At 43.6% G+C, this 22,084-nt stretch overlaps 1 protein-coding gene across 1 annotated transcript in view; it reads right to left on the minus strand.

The window, feature by feature from the left end:
* Positions 1-883: 883 nt before the first annotated feature.
* GALM (galactose mutarotase) overlaps positions 884-22,084 on the minus strand; it is a 53,854-nt gene continuing 32,653 nt past the window's right edge. The window contains exons 5-7 of the mRNA XM_068975276.1: positions 4,294-4,435; positions 2,649-2,823; positions 884-2,029 (exon numbers count right to left, since the gene is read on the minus strand). Coding sequence (XP_068831377.1) covers positions 1,952-2,029; positions 2,649-2,823; positions 4,294-4,435 — 395 coding nt within the window. The 3' untranslated portion in view covers positions 884-1,951. The remainder of the gene's footprint in view (positions 2,030-2,648; positions 2,824-4,293; positions 4,436-22,084) is intronic.

Below are 22,084 nucleotides of genomic sequence, written 5' to 3' on the forward strand. Positions count from 1 at the left end.
GGATGTATGGTAAAGAAGGCGTGGACTTCTGGGGACCTGGAGACTTACTCTTGGTGGGGGTTGCATTTGAGTAGATATTTACAACAAGTCTTTAATAATTCTATAATATATGGTGTTTTCCATACCAAATAATACCATGGTTGGTTTTCACGACATTAGTTGTACTCTTGGCCGCTTTAGCTTCTGCCTGCAGACTTATACTCATCCTCCACATAATTAGAGTCTATTCCCTTTGCCTCAGAGGTGAGAAAACAGGCCAAGTGAAACTAGACTGTTTGCACATGTAGTAAAAGCCAGGCGCAAAGTCAGGGGTCAGGGCTCCCAGCTCTGTCATGATGCAGTTCGACATCATCTAGTTGTTCCTGTTGGCCTTGTTTTCCCCAAAGAGATTTGTGATGTTCCTAAGGAACATACTACATCTTGGACATCACCTCTTGAACTGCTTAAAAGACCCTGGAGAGCACGGTTAAGTGCTTAGAAAATTCATGTCAAAGTGAATTAAAAAATAAACAGTATCTTCAAGGGGTGGCAGAGGATGAGATGATTAGATAGCATCACCGACTCAATGGACATGAATCTGAGCAAACTCCAGGAGATAATGGAGGATGCTGTACTCTTATAGAGGATACTGTACCCTGGTGTGCTACAGTCCATGGAACCAGAGAGCCAAACTCGGCTTAGCAACTGAACAACAACAAAGAGAAAGGGAAGTGTATAGCAAGCTCCACAGGCTGGTAGTTAGATAGTATTCCCAGCTAGGGCTGGGACTGCAGAGCATAGTAGAATCCAGAACACACGGTTTATATTTGATCCATTTCCCAAAGGTTCACGCCTGACAGAATGAAGAAACTGGGAATTTTTTTGAAGGTGCAGATTTTGATTTTATTTAAACTGATTATTAGTGTATAATAGTATAAAATACATTTCTTTAAAAGCCACCAACCCAAACCCATCACTAGATGATTCAATTAGGAAAGGTGGGAAGCCCAGGCTGATCTATATAACACGACATGTGCTCTCCAGTGCAATTTGTAGTTCTCTCAGTTAAGGCCCTCTCCTCACACTAACACAGCTCCTGTCTCCAGTGACTTCCTTCCTATGCCTTGGCTGAACTGGCCTTCTCAGTTAACTGTGAAGGCAGAGAATCAAATTTACAGATTCTTTCTGGACATTTTGATCTTGCATCTCAAATCACATCATCTATAAAGCTCAATCAGACTCACACTTCTTTTTATAAAAGTGAATTTGGGAAGAAAGCCTGGCTAACAGGATTAGACTCCTCTAGGGATGCTCCTGAAGACTGGAGTGGAGGCAAAGAAGGGGACTTGAATTTGCACATTTTTCATGCAAATAACCCGACTTAGAGTCTTGGTTAAAATTTTCCCTAGTTCAGTGTCTTTAGGTGAGTCATTTATCCCCTCTAAGCCTTAGCTGACTCTCGTCTCCATCATCTGTTGCCTTATTGAGGCAGACAGGGTCCCTCTGCCACCAGGCTGAATGAGCTTAAGTGACCTGAAAATGCCATAGGATGCACAGGGCAAGGTGATGTGAGCTAGAGAAAGAGGGGGAAAAAAAGGATTGAGTAGGATCAAAGAAAGAAAGGGTGGAAAGTAGAAAAGAAAGAGGCAGAATGGACAGATGGAGCCAATGCATGGAGCCCAGGTGCCACTTCTGGGCTAGGATCAAGGCTGAATGATAGGTGACATGGGTGGTTGGATACCCTTCACTTCACAGAGAGGAGAGCTGGTCATTAGACCTGGCCTGGAGCCAGTCTTGGGGAAGGAAATCAATATTCAGACCTGACTACCCTGACTGCTACCATTTGTATGATTTTAAATCACAGGATCACTTTGAAAGCCTCTAAATCTTCAACTCATTTCTTCATAGGAGAGTCAGGCTGCTAAAGGGGCTCTCAGCCTGGCCTTGGAGCAGGACATATCTTTACATTTCCTTAAGCCACAGAAAACTTGAACCAAGTGGTATGGTCATACTCCTCACCAGGCTTCAGCAACACAGGAGGAAAGTGGGGCTGTGAAGAGGAAAACAATACAGGTTACACCTTGCCAACCCAGGTTGCACCCTTAATCATTCGGGATGGCTTCTGGACTGGTCTCTACACCAGTTCTAATGTGAACCAGTTGCCAGGGTAAGAACTATTTATTATTGGTTTGCAATGAGATAAACTTGAACCAGGATGAAAATCAACCACATCACTAAACACACTTTGTCACAGCAAGACTTTCTTAATGAAAGAAGAGGGGCTGATTTACATTCTGGTGCAGGCTGCAAGTGTCTTATTATGGGCTTGAACTTTGAGGAGCATTACTCTAGGCAATAGCTGGGAAAGAAAGGAGAAAGTGAAAAGATGAAAAGATTTGGAGGATCATCTTAACAGTGTAGTTGTATAAAATAAGTAAATATTCATAAGGAGAAATAAAGGCTTTGAAGGTACAAAATAAAGGTTTTTTTTTATATGTAAATGCCATGTTAGTAACATGGCTAAGAATTTCCTATGTTTATCTTGACTTGGAGAAGAGAACACACATAGACTTTTGAATCATACAGATCTGACTTGAGTGTTGTGATCTCCGTCATCTGGTATGACCTTGGACATACCACCACTCTAACAAGCTGGCTTGTGGACTTACCTGATTGACTGCATCAGGCCAGCTCTGAGTCTCAAGGCAGAATCCGGAGTGCTTGGGGTAGACTGCTCCACTTTTGCCCTTCAGCGTGCCATCCAGGAAGTTGCCCGTGTAGAACTGGACCCCAGGTTGGGTGGTGTACACTTCCAGTACCCGCCCGCTTCCAGCATGATGGACCCTAGAGATAAAGCCAGACCACATATACGTAGATCCAGGGTGAAAAAGCAGACAGGGAGAAGCTGGGAAGCAGCTTTGAGATAGGAGTCAGACCCAGCCACGCAGCGAGACAGGATATGGAAGAGACAAAGATGAGAAGAGCATGGCAGGAGATTCTCGCAGCCTCTCAGGGAGGTGTAAGTAGATGATGCTTTCTTTTTTTTTCTTTTTTTAAGTAGGGGGTTTTGAGGATTCGCAGTAGCACCTTCCCAATCTGAGCTCAGCTTCCCTGGGGAAGGCAAAAGCGACTCACCCTAGTCAGATTTGTTTGTGTGTGTCAGGGGAGCCAGGTTGGACAGAGGCAGTTTTAGGGCTCTGGTGGGAGACTGGAATAATTTCTCATAAGGAGTTGGAGCTCTCTGCTTGGTCTGACAAGACCACGAGTTATGTCGTTTGAAAGAGAAGCAATGCTTTTCTAAGTTAAACTACCTGCCGCCCTGGGGCTAGAGCAGGCAGGGGGCTCCTTAGTCAGCTATCCCCCCAGAATAGGCTGCTAGACTGTTCCCTTTTTCTAAAAAAAGAAAAGCCTCTACAGAGGAGAGAGTACCCACTTGGTCTTATATTTGGGGTCAAAGGGATATACATAAGGCTAGGTCTCTCACAGCCTTATCAAGGTAAAACATCCCACAGTGAGGTTCAGGGAAAGATGTTTAGAAAGAGAAAGGCCAGGGATTGAACAGCCAGAGAAGGCAGGAGTGGCAAGAGGTCTCCTCAGGTGGAGGTCGTCTGGAGAGGGATGTGAATCGGAGGCACAGAGGAGAGCGGGCAGGAGCTAGAGGAACACACCTGGGGTTGGTGCTGGGGCTGTGAGGGAGAGAAGGCTTCTGAAGTTCTTTCTGTTTCTATTAGTGCTTCAGTCATTTTCTCTGCTTTATTTAAGGTCCTTCCATTCTACAAACACGTATTGATTATGTGCTAGTGCCAAGCATGGTGTTAGGTGTCAAGGGATTCACAAAGATGAGATGATGTGAAGTACTCAGACTTTAGTGAGGAGAGTGTGGACACAGATGCTTATCAGACAGGCTGGAGGTGGGGAGCACTATAGGGGAAACGTAACCTCCAGCTTTCCCTGCAAAGAAGCAGAGCATACATCATGAGTCAGGAAAGGACGAAGGACTCCGGAAGTTCGAGGAAAGCAGAGGTGACTTTAGTCAGGAGGAACTGGCACTTCTAGTGGAAGAAAAACAGGCCTGAGAGGTGGGGCAGAGATGGGGAGAGAGGAGACAAAGAGACAGAGTGCCAGGCAGGGATAAAGGCAGATGGGGGGCAGGGATGAAGTCACCCGTGGAACAGGAGCTTTGAAAAGACACTTGAGTTGTGGGAGACAGTCCCCTGCAGCATAGTAACTGGCATTAATAGGGCCAGAGGAAAAGCTCCTCGAATAGGAGTTGGGATCTCTTCCCAACAGAGACAGCAAATGAAAAGTACCTACCGTGCACAGAAATGCTTTTCTTTAGATCCCTTCAGACAGAAATTGTGGTCAAAGCCATTCACGTGGAACTCCTGCAGGTGTTTTCCAAGCTCCACTGGCTTCCTCAGGTCAAATGCCGTTCCTTGCACTGAAGCAATTTCTCCTGGTGGGAAGAAGCAGAAAAAAAGAGTGATAAATGCCTGAATAAAATCTTTATACCCTAAAGACCCTACTGGTTCTACCCTCCCAGCCTTAATTTCAATTTGTAAAGGAGGTAATTTCAATTTGTCAGATCTTAAGAAGAATAAATTATTAGATTTCCTTAATTGTAAGGTGTTACTGACAGCAAGATGATAAAGTTCAGAATCATTCAAGTGTGGAAAAAAGTACAAAAATCAAGGAAGCACTTAATTTTCATTAAAGGATAAGGTGGATAAGGGTTGTCCTAACTGTTGAGTCAGTTACCTTGCTGACATTTCTTGCATTAATTCTGAGATACCCCAGGGCTCATATCCAAGCATCAGCACCTGGTACTGGCTAACTAGATGCTAACAGTGGCCCTGAGATTAGTGATTTTCAAACCATTCGGTGCCATTATTAGCCAAAGTGACACTGGTAACCACTCTTCCTCAGTCACTTCCCTGAGTGGTCTTTATACTTGAACTGTAGGGGGAACTGTTAATAACAACCCTGGGACAAATGAGTTAACCAGGACAGTCTGGGGCAAACCAGGATGTATGGTCGCTCCACTATTAGCCAGTTTTAGAGTCAAAGCTTTGTGTCTCTAGGAGTGATTCTTGAAGGTGTTATAGTTGGCAAGCACTGCTCCCTTCCAAAGTGTAAGCCAGATTCTTCAACCTCTAATAGGTACATTTGTTCTTATCAAGGTGAGACATTCTGAAGCCTCTTTACGATGATGTGGATGGGAGGGACCAGTTCTAGGGAGGACACTGCAGTATGAAGACCCTCAACCTTTCAAGAGAAAAGTACAGAAGGAATCTGGATGGAAGCCCCATCTTGGTGGTTATTACACAACAAATGATGCCCAGTCAAGAACATCCCTTCGTGACATCACAGAAGTCAAGGATGTTGGGACCAGAAGGGTTTTCAGAGCTCGTCGTTTCCAAACTACTCATGTAACAGATGAGACTAAGATCCACAAAACTTTTGATATTGTCAAAAAAACAACCTGTGATGTTAATATACACATTTCATCAATTTATTATAAGATACTCATAATTTAAAATCTCTGAAATCACATCATATCATGTTTTAACTGGCAGAGATTTTGTTTGTTTATTTCATGGTATGTAAAATAAGGGCTTCCCCAGTGGTTCAACAGTAAAGAATCCACCCACAATGATCCCCTGGAGACAGAAACAGCAACCCACTCCAGTATTCTTGTCTGGGAAATCCCATGGACAGGGGAGCCTGGCTACAGTCCATGGGGTTGCAAAAGAGTCGGACACAACTGAGGAACTAAATAACAACAATCATGTAAAATAATGGTGAAGTTTACAATCAGTGGCATTTTAGAGTCGATAAAATATGTGAAAATAGTTTACCGCATCTTCTGCTCTGCTAAAACCACTAAGGAGAAGTCTGGCCTTCAAGGGTAGAAAAGAGGCATCAGAATTATCTTGTGAGTGAATTTTCTAGAGATACAAGGGAAAGAGTGAATTTCTCAATAGACAATCCTCTAGACAGGGTTTGCCAAAAGACTGTAACATGGATTTTACGTTCTTCTGAATATTGTGCCGTTTTGCTTTATTACCTTTCATTCTTTTCCCAACCTTCAGGTCTGTTCTTTAGATGTTAGGCCGAGCCATCAAACAAGGTACACAAATATTTTGAATTGAGCTCCATTAAGAAAGCTCAAGGAATGTGGGGGAAGCTCTCCCCCATAGGCATGTTCCTGGAATGTGTAAAAGCCAAAGCGATGGACTCGGTGCCATTCACTCAGTCACTCTTTTGATTGATCAACACTTATTCAACACCTACTGTATGCCAGGCACTCTGATGGGCAGAGATGCCACATAGATGAGACATGGAACATATCTTTTTAAGCTGCTTGCAGCCTTAAGGAGGAAATGGACATATAAGCAATTCATAACCACAGTGTGTAGAGTGCTCCAGCAGAGACAGCTATAGGAGGAAGACAAGCAGTGTGAATGGGCTGGCTTAGATGTGGCAGACTGGGGAGATTTCATGGATAAAAGTTTAGCAGTTGAGCTGAGACTTGAGGTGAGGTCATAGTAGGCTGAATGGGTGAAGAAGTTTGAAGAATAACTGAGATGGAGAAAAATGGCTTAAGTACAAGGTGATTTGTGTGTTTATCATATCAGTAATAGCAGCAAAGGCAGTAGTAGTAGTAGTGATAGTAGTAGGGTAGAACCTGCCTCAGATAAGGAAAGAGGTTAAGCTAAATTAGATGACATCACTTCTCTGGGCCTGGGGTTTTTCATCAGTGCAATGAATAAATTGGACTAAATCACTGACTTTCAACCCCTACCCCATTCCTGCAGAATTTATTGGTAATGTTCAGAGGGGAGCTCAATAAACACACACACACATAAAATAAATATACATATATAGTTGACCCCTGAAAAACATGGGTTTGAAATGTGTGGTCCACTTATGTGTGGAATTTTTTCAATAATATTACAGTACCACACTGTCCTTGACTGGTCGAATACTTGGATTTGGAGGGCCAACTGTCAAGTTATAGGTGGATTTTCGACTGCATGGAGGGTTAGTGCCCCTACCCTCTGCATTGTTCAAAGGTCAACTGTACACAACATAAAATACATACATATATATATATATATATATGGACTTCCCTGGTGGTCCAGTGGTTAAGAATCTACCTGCCAATGCAGGGCCACAACTAGAGAAAGCCTGTGTGCAGCAATGAAGACCCAGCACAACCAAAAATATGGAAATAAAAACTTACAAATACAAATATATATAAGCTAGAGTGAAGCCAGTACAGGCTCTGAGCAGCTCAGCTAGAAAACCCCAGGAACAGATAATAGCAGAGGTCTTTGCCATCTTACCCTAGAAGTATGACTCAGCAGTGAGAAGCCCCTGGTCCTAGGCTCTTTCCCCAAATACAAGGAATCCTAGGTTCCTCTGCAGCAGGCCCACCAATCTGGCCAATCTTGAGAGGGAAAGCGGAAAGGGATAGAGCCTCACACACGATACAGTTTAGTCCTTTTAAAAGTTTTGTATTGTCCCAGAACTTTATATTTTAGAGGCAAGTACAGACATTAGATCTTTAACATATTCTTTCAGGATGTGAGTCATTTTTCCTTTCATGTGGTCAGATGGAGATGTTTTAGGAACTTGGTTTCATCTGTTTTTTGAGAAACAGTGGAGCTAGAATCTTAGAGGCTAAGAAAAATTAGGAACTTGTATCTTACCATTAAAAAAAATTAAATAGGTAAAAAGAGAACTGACTTTTAGCCATTTAAAGCATTTGGTTCTGCTTCTGTGAGTTCCTAAATTCTATGTAACAGGGATGTCCTGCCTTTGGGTGAAAAGAGGGTATTCTTTTTTTAACTCAGAGCTTCTGCTCAGAAATGTATTCTTCCTGATGTATGAGGAATGGGGTCTTTGAGTTCACATAGAGCTGCAAGGGGGCCTGGAGTCCAAAGCACCTGAGAGAGACAGGGAGACCTGGCCAAGACCATTCCAGAGTCTCGTGTCCATGTTCAACCAAGAGAATCTTTCTCTTACCAGAGTCAGCTTTAGGAAAAGTTAAGTAGTATTCTTGAAAACATCCTTTAAAAGCATTTATTTCCTTTGTCTTGGTTCTACTTTTCCAAAAAAAATTGTTGAGTAGGTAATATTTACACATGTAAACAGTTTAAAAGGTGACAAATGTGAAATGTACAAAGTAATGCTCTGTAGTGTAAAGAAGTTCTCTCTTTTCCGTTCCCCACAGACCCAGCTTCTTTCAACAGAAGTAACCACTGCCACTTGTTTCTCACGCAACTTCCAGAGATGTTAGGAGAATACCCAAGCATCTAGGTGCATATCCACGAAACACAGCCTGTTTCCACCTTGACCTTTTCACTCAATTTATCTCGGAGATTGTTGCTAAATGTATGCCCGTATTTCATTGGACAACTCCACTGCACTCGTATTTTTCTCTGATAATCTATTTAAAATTTCTTTTGGGGCTCACAATTGAAAATTTATATATTTTCCTAGAAAATTATCCATTTCATCTATATTACTCTCACGTTTATTTGCAGAGAGTTGAGGAAAGAAATAATTTATGATCCTTTCAGTTCCATCTGTCTGTGGTTATTTGCCTCTGCTCATATCTAATTCTGTGGACTGAATAGGTTATCTACTGTTATATTTATTTTATTGGGTTATTTTCCTCCTCAGTGAAGTGGCTCTTGGATTTATGCACTACCTTTTCTGATTCTTTTCAAAATTATAGTTTCTTTTATTTTTGTTAATTTTTCTTTTGTTCTCTTGGATTTATTTTTTAATTCTTTTTCAAATATCTTGTATTAGATGCCTAATTCATTTAATTTCACAAGTTGTAATTAACATATAAGTAGTGCTAAAATTTTCTGAGTATTACTTTAATTATAGCACATGTAGGCAGTTTCATTACAGATAATTATAATATTATATTATTTATTTACTATATAGTCCTATATATTATGTATACATTTCCATTATACATAATTATTTTTCTGATATCCCTAATTCTGGGGTTTGGCTTCCTTTAAAAAAAGTTTGTTTTGTTTTTGCTTCCTTTTTTTTTTTTTGGCCATACCACTCAGCATGTGGGCCAAGAGTGAAGTCCCTTGACTTCTCTTTTGATCCAAGAATTATTAAGAGTTCAAACATTTCTAAGTCAATATTGGCTGCATTGTATTTTGTGAAAGTGCTAGAGGTTTTCTTCATGGTCTTAGATACAGTCATTTTGGGGTGAACTTTCATTGTGAACTGCACCCTTTATCATTTCCAAGTGTCTTCCTTTGTGTAACCGAATGCTTTCTGTCCTGAAATCAGTCTTTTCTGATATTCAGATTGAGACCCTCTGCTCCTTGGGCTTTCACTTGCTTGGTTTGCTTTCGAGTGCTCATATTTTGAACCTTTCAAACCAAGTTAATCACTTGGTTTGTACATGGCATTCTGTTGGGTTTTTTTGTGTGAGACTGTTTAATAGCGGCTATTAAGATGACATGGACTTCCTGGATGGCACTGGTGGTAGAGAACCTGTCTGACAATGCAGGAGACGTAAGAGACATAAGCGACTTGGATTGGACATAAGATCCCCTGGAGGAGGGCATGGCAACTCACTCCAATATCCTTGCCTGGAGAAATCTGTGGACTGAGGAGCCTGGTAGGGCTATAGTCCATAGAGTCACAAAGAGTTGGACATGACTGAAGCAACTTAGCACGCATGCATTAAGAAGACATACGTATATTCTAAGTGTTCTTTGTTTGTCACTGTGTTTATGAACTCTAGTTGCTTTAAAAAAAAAACAAAACTTTTACAATATGGTCTGTGTTTGTGAGATTAAAAGACGCTTACTCCTTGGAAGAAAAGTTAGGAGCAACCTAGATAGCATATTCAAAAGCAGATACATTACTTTGCCGTCTAAGGTCCGTCTAGTCAAGGCTATGGTTTTTCCAGTAGTCATGTATGGATGTGAGAGTTGGACTGTGAAGAAGGCTGAGCGCCAAAGAATTGATGCTTTTGAACTGTGGTGTTGGAGAAGACTCTTGAGAGTCCCTTGGACTGCAAGGAGATCCAACCAGTCCATTCTGAAGGAGATTAACCCTGGGATTTCTTTGGAAGGAATGATGCTAAAGCTGAAACTCCAGTACTTTGGCCACCTCATGCGAAGAGTTGACTCATTGGAAAAGACTGATGCTGGGAGGGATTGGGGGCAGGAGAAGAAGGGGGCGACTGAGGATGAGATGGCTGGATGGCATCACTGACTCGATGGATACGAATCTGAGTGAACTCCGGGAGTTGGTGATGGACAGGGAGGCCTGGCGTGCTGCAATTCATGGGGTCGCAAAGAGTAGGACACGACTGAGCGACTGAACTGAACTGAACTGAATAATTTAGAAACTTTTATTTTTGTTTTAGTGGTTACATCTATACACAAGAAACTTCAATATAATATACTCAAATCTCTGTTTCTTAGAATCTTCTGAACTCCTCCCTCCCCTTTTCTCTGCTTCCTGAGTTGGGTTTCTGACACTTTCTAATGTAAATCTAATAATGGCACTTCTTTTCCCAGTAGATGGTGCTAGAGATACAATATAAAGAGCTTACTTTACAAATATCCACACAGTTCAGTCAAGTCCTCTAAACCCTGAGCAGTTCTAAGGGCTGAACTTATCGGATCTCTAATGTCAAATCCTGGGTGGTAGTGACCCCAACGGGGTGTAACTACTGTCCTCTGAAGTCTGGGTGACCAACCACCTCCTGTACCAATTTTAAAAAAGACAACCGTTAGAATGGGAAAAAGCAGCTGTTTTCATGGGTTCAACAAGATTTCAATCTTACCAACACATATTCCAAGTGATCATTTATGTTTTGCTTTCTTTCCTAACTTTAAATGGTGCTCACAATATTTAGTGCTTTCTTAAAGCCATATTTGACTCAAAATCTAACCCTTTTAAGATAGTCCTAATGTGATTGCCTGGGTCAACCAAGATTATTTACTTTTCTTGAGTTTAAAGAAAAAAGAAAGTCATGGAATTTTCATGAAGGAAGCACCCCAGGTCACCTTTCATGTCTATTAACCTGATATTGTGCAATCTACAAATCAGTGTTTACTTTAGCTTTTCTCTCTGTAAAACAAAGCTGCTGTTATTTGCTGCCCTCCACGTTACATGGAAATATTTGATAAATGATATCCCTGAACATTTTCAGAAAGATGGCATAAATAAATGGGCCAAATTTCAGGAAATATATATATATTAAGGGTAAGAAATCAAGAACAGCAGAGAAGTCCTGACTCAAAAATTAGACAATGGGGATAATCCTAAAATGAGATTTTTGCTAAATGGGAAGAAAAAGGGAAGGTTCCAATGGAATCTTTCCCAGCCTTATGCCCTGACACACTCCCTCATGTGCTTAGTGGTAAGGCATATGAAAACTTTTAGTATTTGTCTCCCAGATTCACTGTGTCTTTGGACTCTTTCTTATAACTGGAATGAGCTTTCTGGCCCCCCACACCATCCTGGCAAAGTCCACTAGGGTATTTAAGCATGCTTATTCTCCAGTGCTCTTTCCTCTGTGAGGGCGTATATCATCCGCAGCTAGAACTAACCCGCTTTTTTACTTTGTTCATCCTATGTTGAACATACTTTCCCCCAAACATTCATCACATTAAGGCATAACTCTAGGATTATATCAAGCTATATATCTCTAGGGAATGTGAGCCCCTAAAGAGCAGGGACTGTATGTGTCCTACTGATTTTTGTGTTTCTGAGCATTAAGCAGAGCCTTTACTTGATTGAAAACCTGATGAATGGATCAAGTAAACAGACAAAAAAACAGGGGCAACTGTGAATGTTGTAGCATCCTGTGACAAAGTCAGAATGAAAGGTTTAGAAAGAACCTTAGGAATTACCTCATCTAGTCCCCTCGCTTTGCAGATGAGGTTGGGACCCAGACAGCTAAAGGGACTTGCCCAAGGTGACACGTCTCCATTGTGTCAGAGTCTCCAGGCCCCCTATACAGGCACTTTTCACCTCCCCTTGGATGGACTTGGCTGCAGCACCCCCCACCCTTAACCCTAAATACTCTTGCTTTTTCTAAGAATTTGGAAAATGAATGTGCAGTTCTTTTAATTTGTGTTTATCCACATATGTGAGTTCCTGCTCTGGTGCTAAGAGTAGAAGGAGATGTCAAAATAGCTCTCTCAGCAACGCTGAGTGTACAGAAAATGAAGCGGAAATGAAAAGGGTGCCTTCAGAGAGGATGTCACATCACCAGACTTCGGTTTTGAAGCCACCAGAAAGCTATGGTGTCAGCAGAGAGAAGCTGTTTTCTTTTTCTTTGGGCCACACGCCAAAGGCATGTGGGATCTTAGTGCCCCAACCAGGGATTGAACCTGCATCCCCTGCATTTGAAGCATGAAATCTTAACCACTGGACCACCAGGAAAGTCCCCAAGAAGCTGTTTTCTGATGAGGATTTCTTACTATCCTGAATAAGGTTGGATGTGTGCTAAGGTCTGAGCAGCAATGCCTGGCAGCTGCTGGGCCCTGACCCAAAGATATGGCATTATAGCTCTGGGACAGGGGAGTGGCCTGAGGCAGTACTTCTGTTTCCCCATTTCAGGGAAAGTCTGATTGCAAGCCCAACTAAGGACCCACTTGAGGTTGCTGTCATGAATTCTGAGTGAGACAACAGCTTTATGGTGGCAGCTACAGAGAGTATGGAGGGGTAGGACTAGTCAGGGCTGGGCTTTGTTAGGAGGACACAAGTGCACAAAGAGAGGGGATGGGCGTTGAGAGCATAGGAAAAGGGCTGACCCTAATAATGGACTTTTGATCTCAGTAGGGAAGGAGGTGAGGAACAGTGAAAGGGTGGTAGGCTCAAGTGACTACAGGCTCTTGTAGCACTGAAGAATTATTGAAGCTGAAACAGACATCTCACATTATGATAATAGAAGGCAGCGATAAGAGGTGGTGACAAAGTCGGGGGTATGACCCACAGACCATAGGAGTGAGTAGCTGCAAAGCTTGGAGGACAAGATCATTGCAAGAGGATGTCAAGAAGCTGAAAGGTCATGGTATCATCAATACGGATAATAAAATAATTAAGAATTATGACAAGAGTGTTGTTGGAGTGACAGTGAGCCAGGAATAAGGTCGAGTCTATAGAGCAGCTCAACAAAGAGAGCTCATGGGGGTGTCACTGTAGCAGCTACAGCTGCCTCATTCTTGCAAGAAGAGAATGTGGACCTGAGCAGTGGAAACAGGACTCTCTAACATTCCAGATCTCTGTCACAAGGTCTGAAATCTTCTTCTATCTGCATTCCTGATAGAGTTATAACTGCCTGCTCTCTGGAAGTAAAGGAAAAAGTCACCCTTTATGAAACTCATCTGTCTTGATTCATACCTCTTCTCTCAAATGAGGGATTCTTATAGGAACTTGGCCTTTTCCCCATGACTGCTTGTGGCATACTGCATTTTTCAAAGATGGCCACTCCAGGATAGAGCCATCCCACAGGCTCTACTTACAGTGTGATGCTGACACTCCTTCACCGAGAGGTGGAGTCTTGTTTCCTCCCTTAAGCCTGGATGGACCTTTGTAACTGCCTTAACCAATAGAACGTGGCACAAGTGATGCTGTGTGATTTCTGAGGCCAGGGAACAAATACAGAGTGGCTTTGGCTTGGTCCTCTCTGCCTCAGAACATCTGCTCTTGAGCCTGGCTGCCAAGTTTTAAGGAAACTCAAGTTGCATCAAAAAGCCATGTCAAAAGGGGTATTTTGGCTGACAGCCTCCAACCAACAGTCAGTATCAACTGCTAGACAGGCCAGTGAATGAGCTTTCTGATGATCCCCATCCTGGCTCTCTCATTTTCCAACAGAGGTCCTAGACATCAATATGCAGAGACAAGATATGCCCTGTCTAAATTCCTGACCACAGTAGAGATAATAAAGTGTTATATAGCAATAGATAACTAGTATACTGCCTCAGGATGTTTTCACCTCTTGGCACTTGACAAGTCCTGACAGGAGGTGAATTTATCCCTCCCTGCCATTTTTACATAGTCAGAAGTCCCTTTAGATGATTCTGCCTTAAGAACACTAACCCTTGCAATTACTTTTGGATAGGGAAGAAACAAATATGAATTTGTTAGCTCACTCTTTTTTGAGTATCTTTTATGTACCAGGCATTAATCTGACCTCAGGGGGTCTTCCCTGGTGGTCCAGTGGTTAAGAATCTACCTCGTAATGTGTGGGTTCAATCCCTGGTCAGGGAGCTAAGGTCCCAGATGCTGCGGAGCAACTAAGCCTGGACGCTGAAACCACTGAGCCCACGTGCCACAGCTAGAGAGTCTGAGAACCACAAGAGAAGATCTTGCATGAGCCACTGAAGATCTCGAGTGCTTCAACTAAGACCCAAGGCAGCCAAATTAATGGATTAATTAAACTAAAACAAAACCACAACTGACCTCATGGGACTTAGACTCTGATGAAAGAGACAGACGAAAAAATGAAAACTTACAGGAGAGTCTGACAGAGGCAGTGAGTATGGTGTTCAGAGGACCCTGATGGAGCAGGGAGCGGCGCACCTAGTGCAGCCAGTGAGGTCGGGAAAGGTTTTCCAAAGGTGTGTCACAGGGCTAATCTTGAAAGGCAAGTCAGAACTGGCTAACTTGACAAAGGTGCAGGACTACCGTCACCTGTGAATGACAAGAGTGGTCACATGAGTGTCACTCTGGCAACTACAGCTCCTCATTCTTGCGAAGATGATGTATATCTGATTGCTGAAAACAAGATTCTTTACCATTGCAGCTCTCTGTCACAAGGCATTAAATCTGTCACAGGAATGGACTCTTGTCCATATTTGGGGTGAAGGCAAGACAGTTATGTTACACATATCCTATGGGCTCCTAGCTCTGACAATTTTTTGGGCAAAAGACTTAAGAAAAAGAGCAGAAGGTAAATTAGTCCTTATGAACTCCTGACTAAACACTGACTACTGAAATGATGTTCTGTGTAACATCTGGACATGAACACTGTTCTCAGTAACTGACTGAGAAAATTCACCTGGGGTGAATTTTAATTCAATGCTTTTAATTTCCCATCATCTGAAATAACTCTTTTTGCTACCTGCTGGCCCTAGTGCCTGACTCTGAGAAGATAAACAGATGGTCCCTGCAGGAGTCACTGGCTCTTCATGTTTATTCATTTTTTAGCCCTCTCCTTTTTGGCAGGTCCCCTTTCTAGCTCATCTCACACAACCCAGTAACGTAAGTGCAGAAAGAAAACCAGAATCCCTCCAGACAGTCCTCAGCACAAGTAACTCCTGTTTATGATAACAATTAAAAACCATTTTGAGAAAACAGAAAAGAAAAGAAAATCTGGCATAGACATTCTAGAAAAATTTTGTGGGGGAGGGTAGGTGGGAAGAAATTTTCTCTAATAATTTTTTTCTCCTTTGAAAAATAAATAGTAAAAAATAATTAAGTATGTTATTCAAAAATTATTTTCTATGATTTATCCTATACATTGACTTATGAATCTATGTAAGATATCTTAGGATTTAGACAGACTTACCAACTGACCTTCATAAATTTCTTTGCCTCTGTAAAATTCAATTTTCCCACTTATAAAATGGAGCTAATAGTGTTATCTACCAAATACAGATACTATGATTTTTTTGTTCTTTTTTTGTCTGTTTGTTTTTGTCTGAACCATGCAGATTGCAGGATCTTAGCTCCCCAATCAGGGATCAAACCCACGGCCTCGGCAATGAGCGCACAGAGACCTAGCACTGGACTGGCCGGGAAGTCCCCAGGCACTGTGATGTTTAGGTGAGAGAATGCTATGAAGGGGGTTGTATCTCTCGGCTAGCACCTGGCATATAGTTAGTGCTCTCTCTGTCTGTCACACACACACACTCCAGAAACTCAGAGAACAGAACAATTATTCATTATGATCTTTAAGTTATTAATACTAAAGGAAAGTACACTACTTCCTCCAGAGAGCACTGACATTTTCATTTAAAAAGATTTCTCTTTTTTGAAACTTTCTCTCTTAGTGATTTTTTAATCTAAAACAATGGTTTTTTAAGTGTCTCTGAATCATGGGCTCCTTTGAGAATATTCTAAAAGTTACAGGCTCTCTCTGCAAGAAAATGCACGCACACACACACACACACACAATGTTCTTAGAACCTCCAAAGTCCAGTGATAGTCCAGTGATACATGCCTGGTTAAGAATTTCTGATCTATATAGCCTGGTGAGTATTTTCTGCCTATCCTACTTCTGGTCACAAACAAGCTGCCCTCTGACGCTAAAATGCACCTTTGGAATGTTGCACTCCCATAACCTGAGGTGTTTAGTCAAGAAACGCAGACTGAGCGTCTCCTGGCAGATTCCTCCTGTAGCAATGTCGTAAAGGCCTTGTGCAATACATCAGGGCCTCCTTCCAGACTGTTTATGACTCCTCCATATTCTTGCAGCATGGACAACTAGTATGTGAAAGGACACAGAAGCTAGTCTTAATCTTAGCGAGTTAACAGCCCAAAGAAACTGCAGGAAAATAATGTATCTGAGAAAGTGGAAATTGCCCCCATGACAGCTGATTAAGCAAATTGTCCTCATGGTCACAGGATATATCAGAAGTCTTCATCACCAATTATTATTACCGGCTTCAGGAGGATCCTGTTCACTTGTTGGGAAAACTCAATAGATGTTAGAATGGATTTTAGAGTCAGAAAGGCCTGGATTTAAATCCCGGCTTTCTTTGCTATAAAAAATGGTGGAGTAGTAATATAGTTGCTATTAGGGACCGTAGCCAAGGGTAATAACAGCATAGACTTTGGAGTTAGGGAAACTTGGCTAGAAATGTTGACTCCACCAATGACTTACCCATTTAACTTTGTGCAGGTTACCTGACCTCTCCAAACACCCATTTTTTCCAAACGAGGCTTAATTGAAGCATAACGCCTATTTCAAAGGGTAACTCAATGAGCTAAGGCATGTATATATGCTTATCTCAGTGTCTGGTACGTATTAAACACACAGTAAATGGTGGCAATGATGATGATGGTGATGGTCATGCTGCTGCTCCTGCTAAGTCATGTCAGTCGTGTTCGACTCTGTGCAACCCCATGGACGGCAGCCCACCAGGCTCCTCCATCCCTGGGATTCTCCAGGCAAGAATACTGGAGTGGGTTGCCATTTCCTTCTCCAGGGCATGAAAGTGAAAAGTGAAAGGGAAAAGTGAAAGTGAAGTCGCTCAGTCATGTCCAACTCTTCACGACCCCATGGATTGCAGCCTACCAGGCTCCTCTGTCCATGGGATTTCCCAGGCAAGAGTACTGGAGTGGGGTGCCATTGCCTTCTCTGGATGGTGGTCATAATAATAGCTAATACTTAATAAGCTCTTAACTAAATTTCAGGAACTGTTCTATGCACTTTATACATATTACCTCATTAAATCTTCACAACCAGTGAGGTAGGTCCAGTTATTACCTCCCCTTTACACATAAGGCCCGCAGAGGTAAAATACATTGTTCAGCATCACAGAGCTGGTGAGAACTGAAGCCTAAGCAGTTGAGGTCTGAGTTTGTGTTAACTACTAGTCAAGGTTTGAGTCTGTGTTAACTACTGTGTTTTTCTGATTGTGATGAGTCAAAATCAGCCCTCTTAAATAGCCATTCATGGTCGTACCAAGAACTCAATTCACTAAGGCCAGTGAATTGAGTCCATTTCTCTGGCTGGGGCTCCCTTGCCTGCCCCGTAAGTTTCAGCCCCATGGTGGGGGACCTACTGCCCAGGAGCAGATGCATTTCCAGGGTCAGAAGACATTGATCCAGGAGGGTTTGGGAAGGTGGTCTTGAAAGGAAAGTCAAGACTACCTTCCCAAGCCCTCCTGCATCCACTGGACTTCAGCCCTTAACTGCTCTGGCGTGAGAGGGACAGCCCTTCTACCTGACCACACAGAGATAGAGTGTTTGGGGTTTGCTTGAGGATTTCAAAAGGTGAACACACTGGGTCAGAAGCATTTTCCCACATGCTTGTTTTGCTGCTTCAGAGGCTCCAACTACAAAGTGGGACCAGGAAGCCCAGGCTCACAGGAAAACCCTGGCCTTCTGCTCTCCCCCAAGAGTCACAAGGCTTCCACGGTCATGGTCACAGGAAGCCACAAAGAGCGGCAGGGAGAGGTGGGCTGACGTCCTTACACCATGGAAAACACAGTCACTGAATACAGAGAGCCAACTTATGTTAACAGCCTAGGTCAGAGAATGGAACCTGTAAAGGAGAGGGGAGGAACCAGTCCAGTCTTTCTGGTCAGGTGACCCAGTGGCTGTGACAGGAAATGGCTTTATGTGGGGGATTTAGCCCCTCTGATCTCCATCAGTGCTTCACCTTCTCACAAATCACCCCACACAAACATACCAGCTAAGCCTCAAGGCACACGCCTATCTCCCTCATCCTGAATCTGCTGCCCCAAGCTCCTCTGACAGAAATGCTGGTTCCATTATAGCTGCGCCGCCTCCTTTGGCTTAGTCTGAACACAGAAGTTCTGTGTTTGTACTAGTGGAGTTGGAGGCAGGCAGCCTTGAAACACAGGGCCAGCCGCTCCGGTCTCACTACCTGTAAGAGGTGGTCATTATCTTCTCTGTGACAGTGTGCTCTACATACCCGGAGTTCTATTTTGTCTTTGCACCTGTCCCTGCCCACAAGGATAACCTCACAGGCTACAAATCTGGGAGCTTCTCTGTCCTGGGAAGAATTCTGGAATGGAGACAAAAAGCAAAGAGGAAGCACACTCCCCGGGAACCAAACGCAGTTGCATTCAAACGTAAACCACTGGCTTCTCAGATTGGGTCACATGGCCTGTGGCTCAGGGAGCTTGGAGGGATGAAGCATCCGGGCTTCAGTGAGCAGAGTCTGCAGGGAGTCGTCAAACGGCCTCTGATCTGTGGCTAATCTAGATGAAGATACAGGACGTATTTTTCTCAAATGATGACAGAGAGCATGAAGCTGGAAGGCAGATATGCTTGGGATAACAGAACCAGGAATCCAAAAGAAAGTATAAAGTGGGGTGGGGGGGCGGTAAAGCACTGATGACAAGATGGAATGTATGGACAACAAGAACAGATAGAGTCCTGCACGTGTCTGAAAAATAAAAACCCAAACCAAAGGATACCACCTAGGTTTAGATTATAACTCTTAATCCTAGGTACAAAACAATCTGAAGTTCTATTTCCTCAGTAGTGAAAATGGGACACTGTAGCCCCTCCCTCATGAAGTTGTCATGAGGATTAAGACCAGTTAATACAGGGAAAGTGCTCAGCACAGTGATGTGATGATGGTTGTGATGGTGACAGGTAACATGTGGACGGTTCTTTGTACAGTGCTTCATACCCAGGCAGTATGGTTTCAGAGCAGGTGGTTCTTAACCATCATATTATACTAACTCTCATAAAGGTTAAATCTAGTTAGTACAATTATTACCAATTAAGGGAGAGATGTGGGCTTCCCTGCTGGCTCAGCAGTAAAGAATCTGCTTGTGATGCAGGAGACATGGGTTTGATCCCTGGGTCAGGAAGATCCCCTAGAGAAGGAAACAGCAACCCACTCCATTATTCTTGCCTGGGGAATCCCATGGACAGCAGAGCCTGGCGGGCTACAGTCCATGGGGTTGCACAGTCGGACACGACTTGGCGACTGAACCACTAACCAAGAAGAGATATAGCTAAGCCACAGTAGGTGTGAAAACGACTTTAAGGATGTGGTTGGCAGTCAGTTCGATGGAAGTTATGTAAAGACTGTAATGGGGTGTTGACAGTTCTTGTTACTGTTTGCAGCAGAGGCATCACAGGATGACCTGAGGATGTTCCACCTCAAGAAGAAATGACTTTGAGGTGACAGGACAGCTGCTTGCTAAAGTTATGAGCCTGCTCTTTAGGGTCCCAAGGCCCAGAACTAAGCCAGGTGGGGGTCAGCGCTAGGTAGACAGATTTCAGCTCAATATCAGGAAGGCCTTTCTGACATGCTGGCCCAAGCTGGGCAGTGAGCATCCTGTCCAGTGTCAGCAAAGCCTATGGTTCTGAGATTCAAATACTCAACAGGTCAGCAGTGGTTGGAGAAGACAGGGTCCTGTCCAGCTGGGACATTCCAGGGCTATAGGTACAATGGCCCATGTGACAAACACAGTGCAGAAAGTTGTTCCCTTCGGGGGCACCCTGTGATATCTGGTTAACTATTTCCTCTTTTTTAAATAAAAATCTCAGCTTGTCTTACCTAAGGAAGCCATTGACAGAGAGCAGTTCTTTCCAGAATGAGCTACAAAGAAAAGATTTTTGTAAGAGAGGCCCAGGGTCTTCCGGGGTGGTCCAGTGGCTGAGAATTCACCCTGCAATGCAGGATCCCTGGTCCAGGGAGACTGCACATGCTGCAGGGCGGCAAAGCCCATACACCGCAACTACTGAAGCCTGAGTGCTCTAGAGCCCATGCCCCACAACAGAAGAAGGCACCGCGCATCGCAACTAGACAGTAGCCCCCACTCACCACAACTGGAGAGAGCCTGCAGGCAGCAATGAAGACCCAGCGCAGCCAAAAATAGATTAAAAAAAAAAAAAAGCATTGACGTGTGAAGTGCTAGAGCAGAGTGGAGTACAAGAGGTAGCTAAGGTGTAGCAGGAGGACTCAGGATTCTTAAGGAGAGGAGTCAATGGGCAGAAATAGGTGCCCAAAGTGGGGAAAGCAATAAAAGTTACAGGAGGTTACACAGAGTGATGTAGAGCCTTTTCAACAGCTACTCAAACCAGGGAGCATCAGTGCAGGCATCACCTGGTGCTAGTTAGAAACAGGCTCCACCCACACCAAGTCAGAGTCATTGACAAGTCCACCAGGTGACTCGTGTGCACTTTAAAGGTGAAAGACAGTGATGTGGAAACATCTAAGACAGACCCGGCCTCACGTGCGCTGTGCTTTCGTCTCCAAAAGAAAAAGAAAAACAAGGTGGGGCCGGAGGAAGACCTGGAGTCTGGTCTCCATGGGGATGGCCCAGCTGTGCCTTCCAGCCCAAGCTGCTCCAGTGATGTCTGCGTCTTCAGTCGGATTCAGAACAGTCAGCCAAATCTGCATAAGGAAGCCAGCGGTAATGGGGCCTGTGGGCACAGCTACTCATCTGACACCTAATTAAGCCATCTTGACAAATCATCTCTAGAATGCCCGTTATTATTTTAGGAAATGACATAAAGAGAATGATAATTAAAAGTAACTGCCTCAGAGTGAATTTGGACTTCATTCCAGTGGTTGGCAAGTCAAGCACCTTGGGATTTTTTTTTTAAGGTAACATTTCTATAAATTTTCATAGATCACACAACCTCAAAGCTTGTCTCTGCTGCAGGTTTTTTTCTCTTTCCTTTGCCATTGCTTTGAGTTTGCAGCTTTATTCGACTGCTGTTTTTTGTCTTTTTTCCCCACTGAGAACTTTTTGATCTTGACTTACAGTGGGGGAGGGCACTGCTTCTGGATATTCCATGCCATCTGAAGCAGAAAACGCCGAACACCATCACATGACGTTTTTCAGGTGAGAAGGCACTTTTACACTTCACAGATGGGCCCGTGTGAGGCCTGTTCATGCAGAGGATTTTTCCACCCCGGACTTCCATCCGGATGGTATCGGGGATTTGAGCTGAAGTTCACCCACTGCGTTCCTGCTAGACCCGCTCTCCTCCTGAGCATCGCCGTGTTCCCCTGGTCTTCGAGGTGTCCGTCAGGGCACTCACATCCTTTGCCACCTGCCCGGGCCCACTTGGTCAGTAACACCCTCGCCGTCCGGCCTTACGTCCTGTCCCCTCCTGCTGCTCCTCCTTCCTGACAAAATGCAACGAGGGATCATCCCACAATCCACCTTCTCTGCTTCTGACTCCAGCTACTGAGAGAAATGGAGAGAACCCCGAACCAACTGCGGCCACCACCATTTCACAGTCTCTGTCCTCCCCTGGATTCTCAGCAGCACTTGCAAACATTTCACTCCTCTTCAGGCAGCTCTGCTCCTCTCCCACCAAAACCTTCCTCTTCCTTGATCCTGCATTCCCATCTTAGGGAGGCACCCGC

The sequence above is a fragment of the Capricornis sumatraensis genome, chromosome 1 (assembly GCF_032405125.1).
Source record: "Capricornis sumatraensis isolate serow.1 chromosome 1, serow.2, whole genome shotgun sequence".
NCBI lineage: Eukaryota > Metazoa > Chordata > Mammalia > Artiodactyla > Bovidae > Capricornis > Capricornis sumatraensis.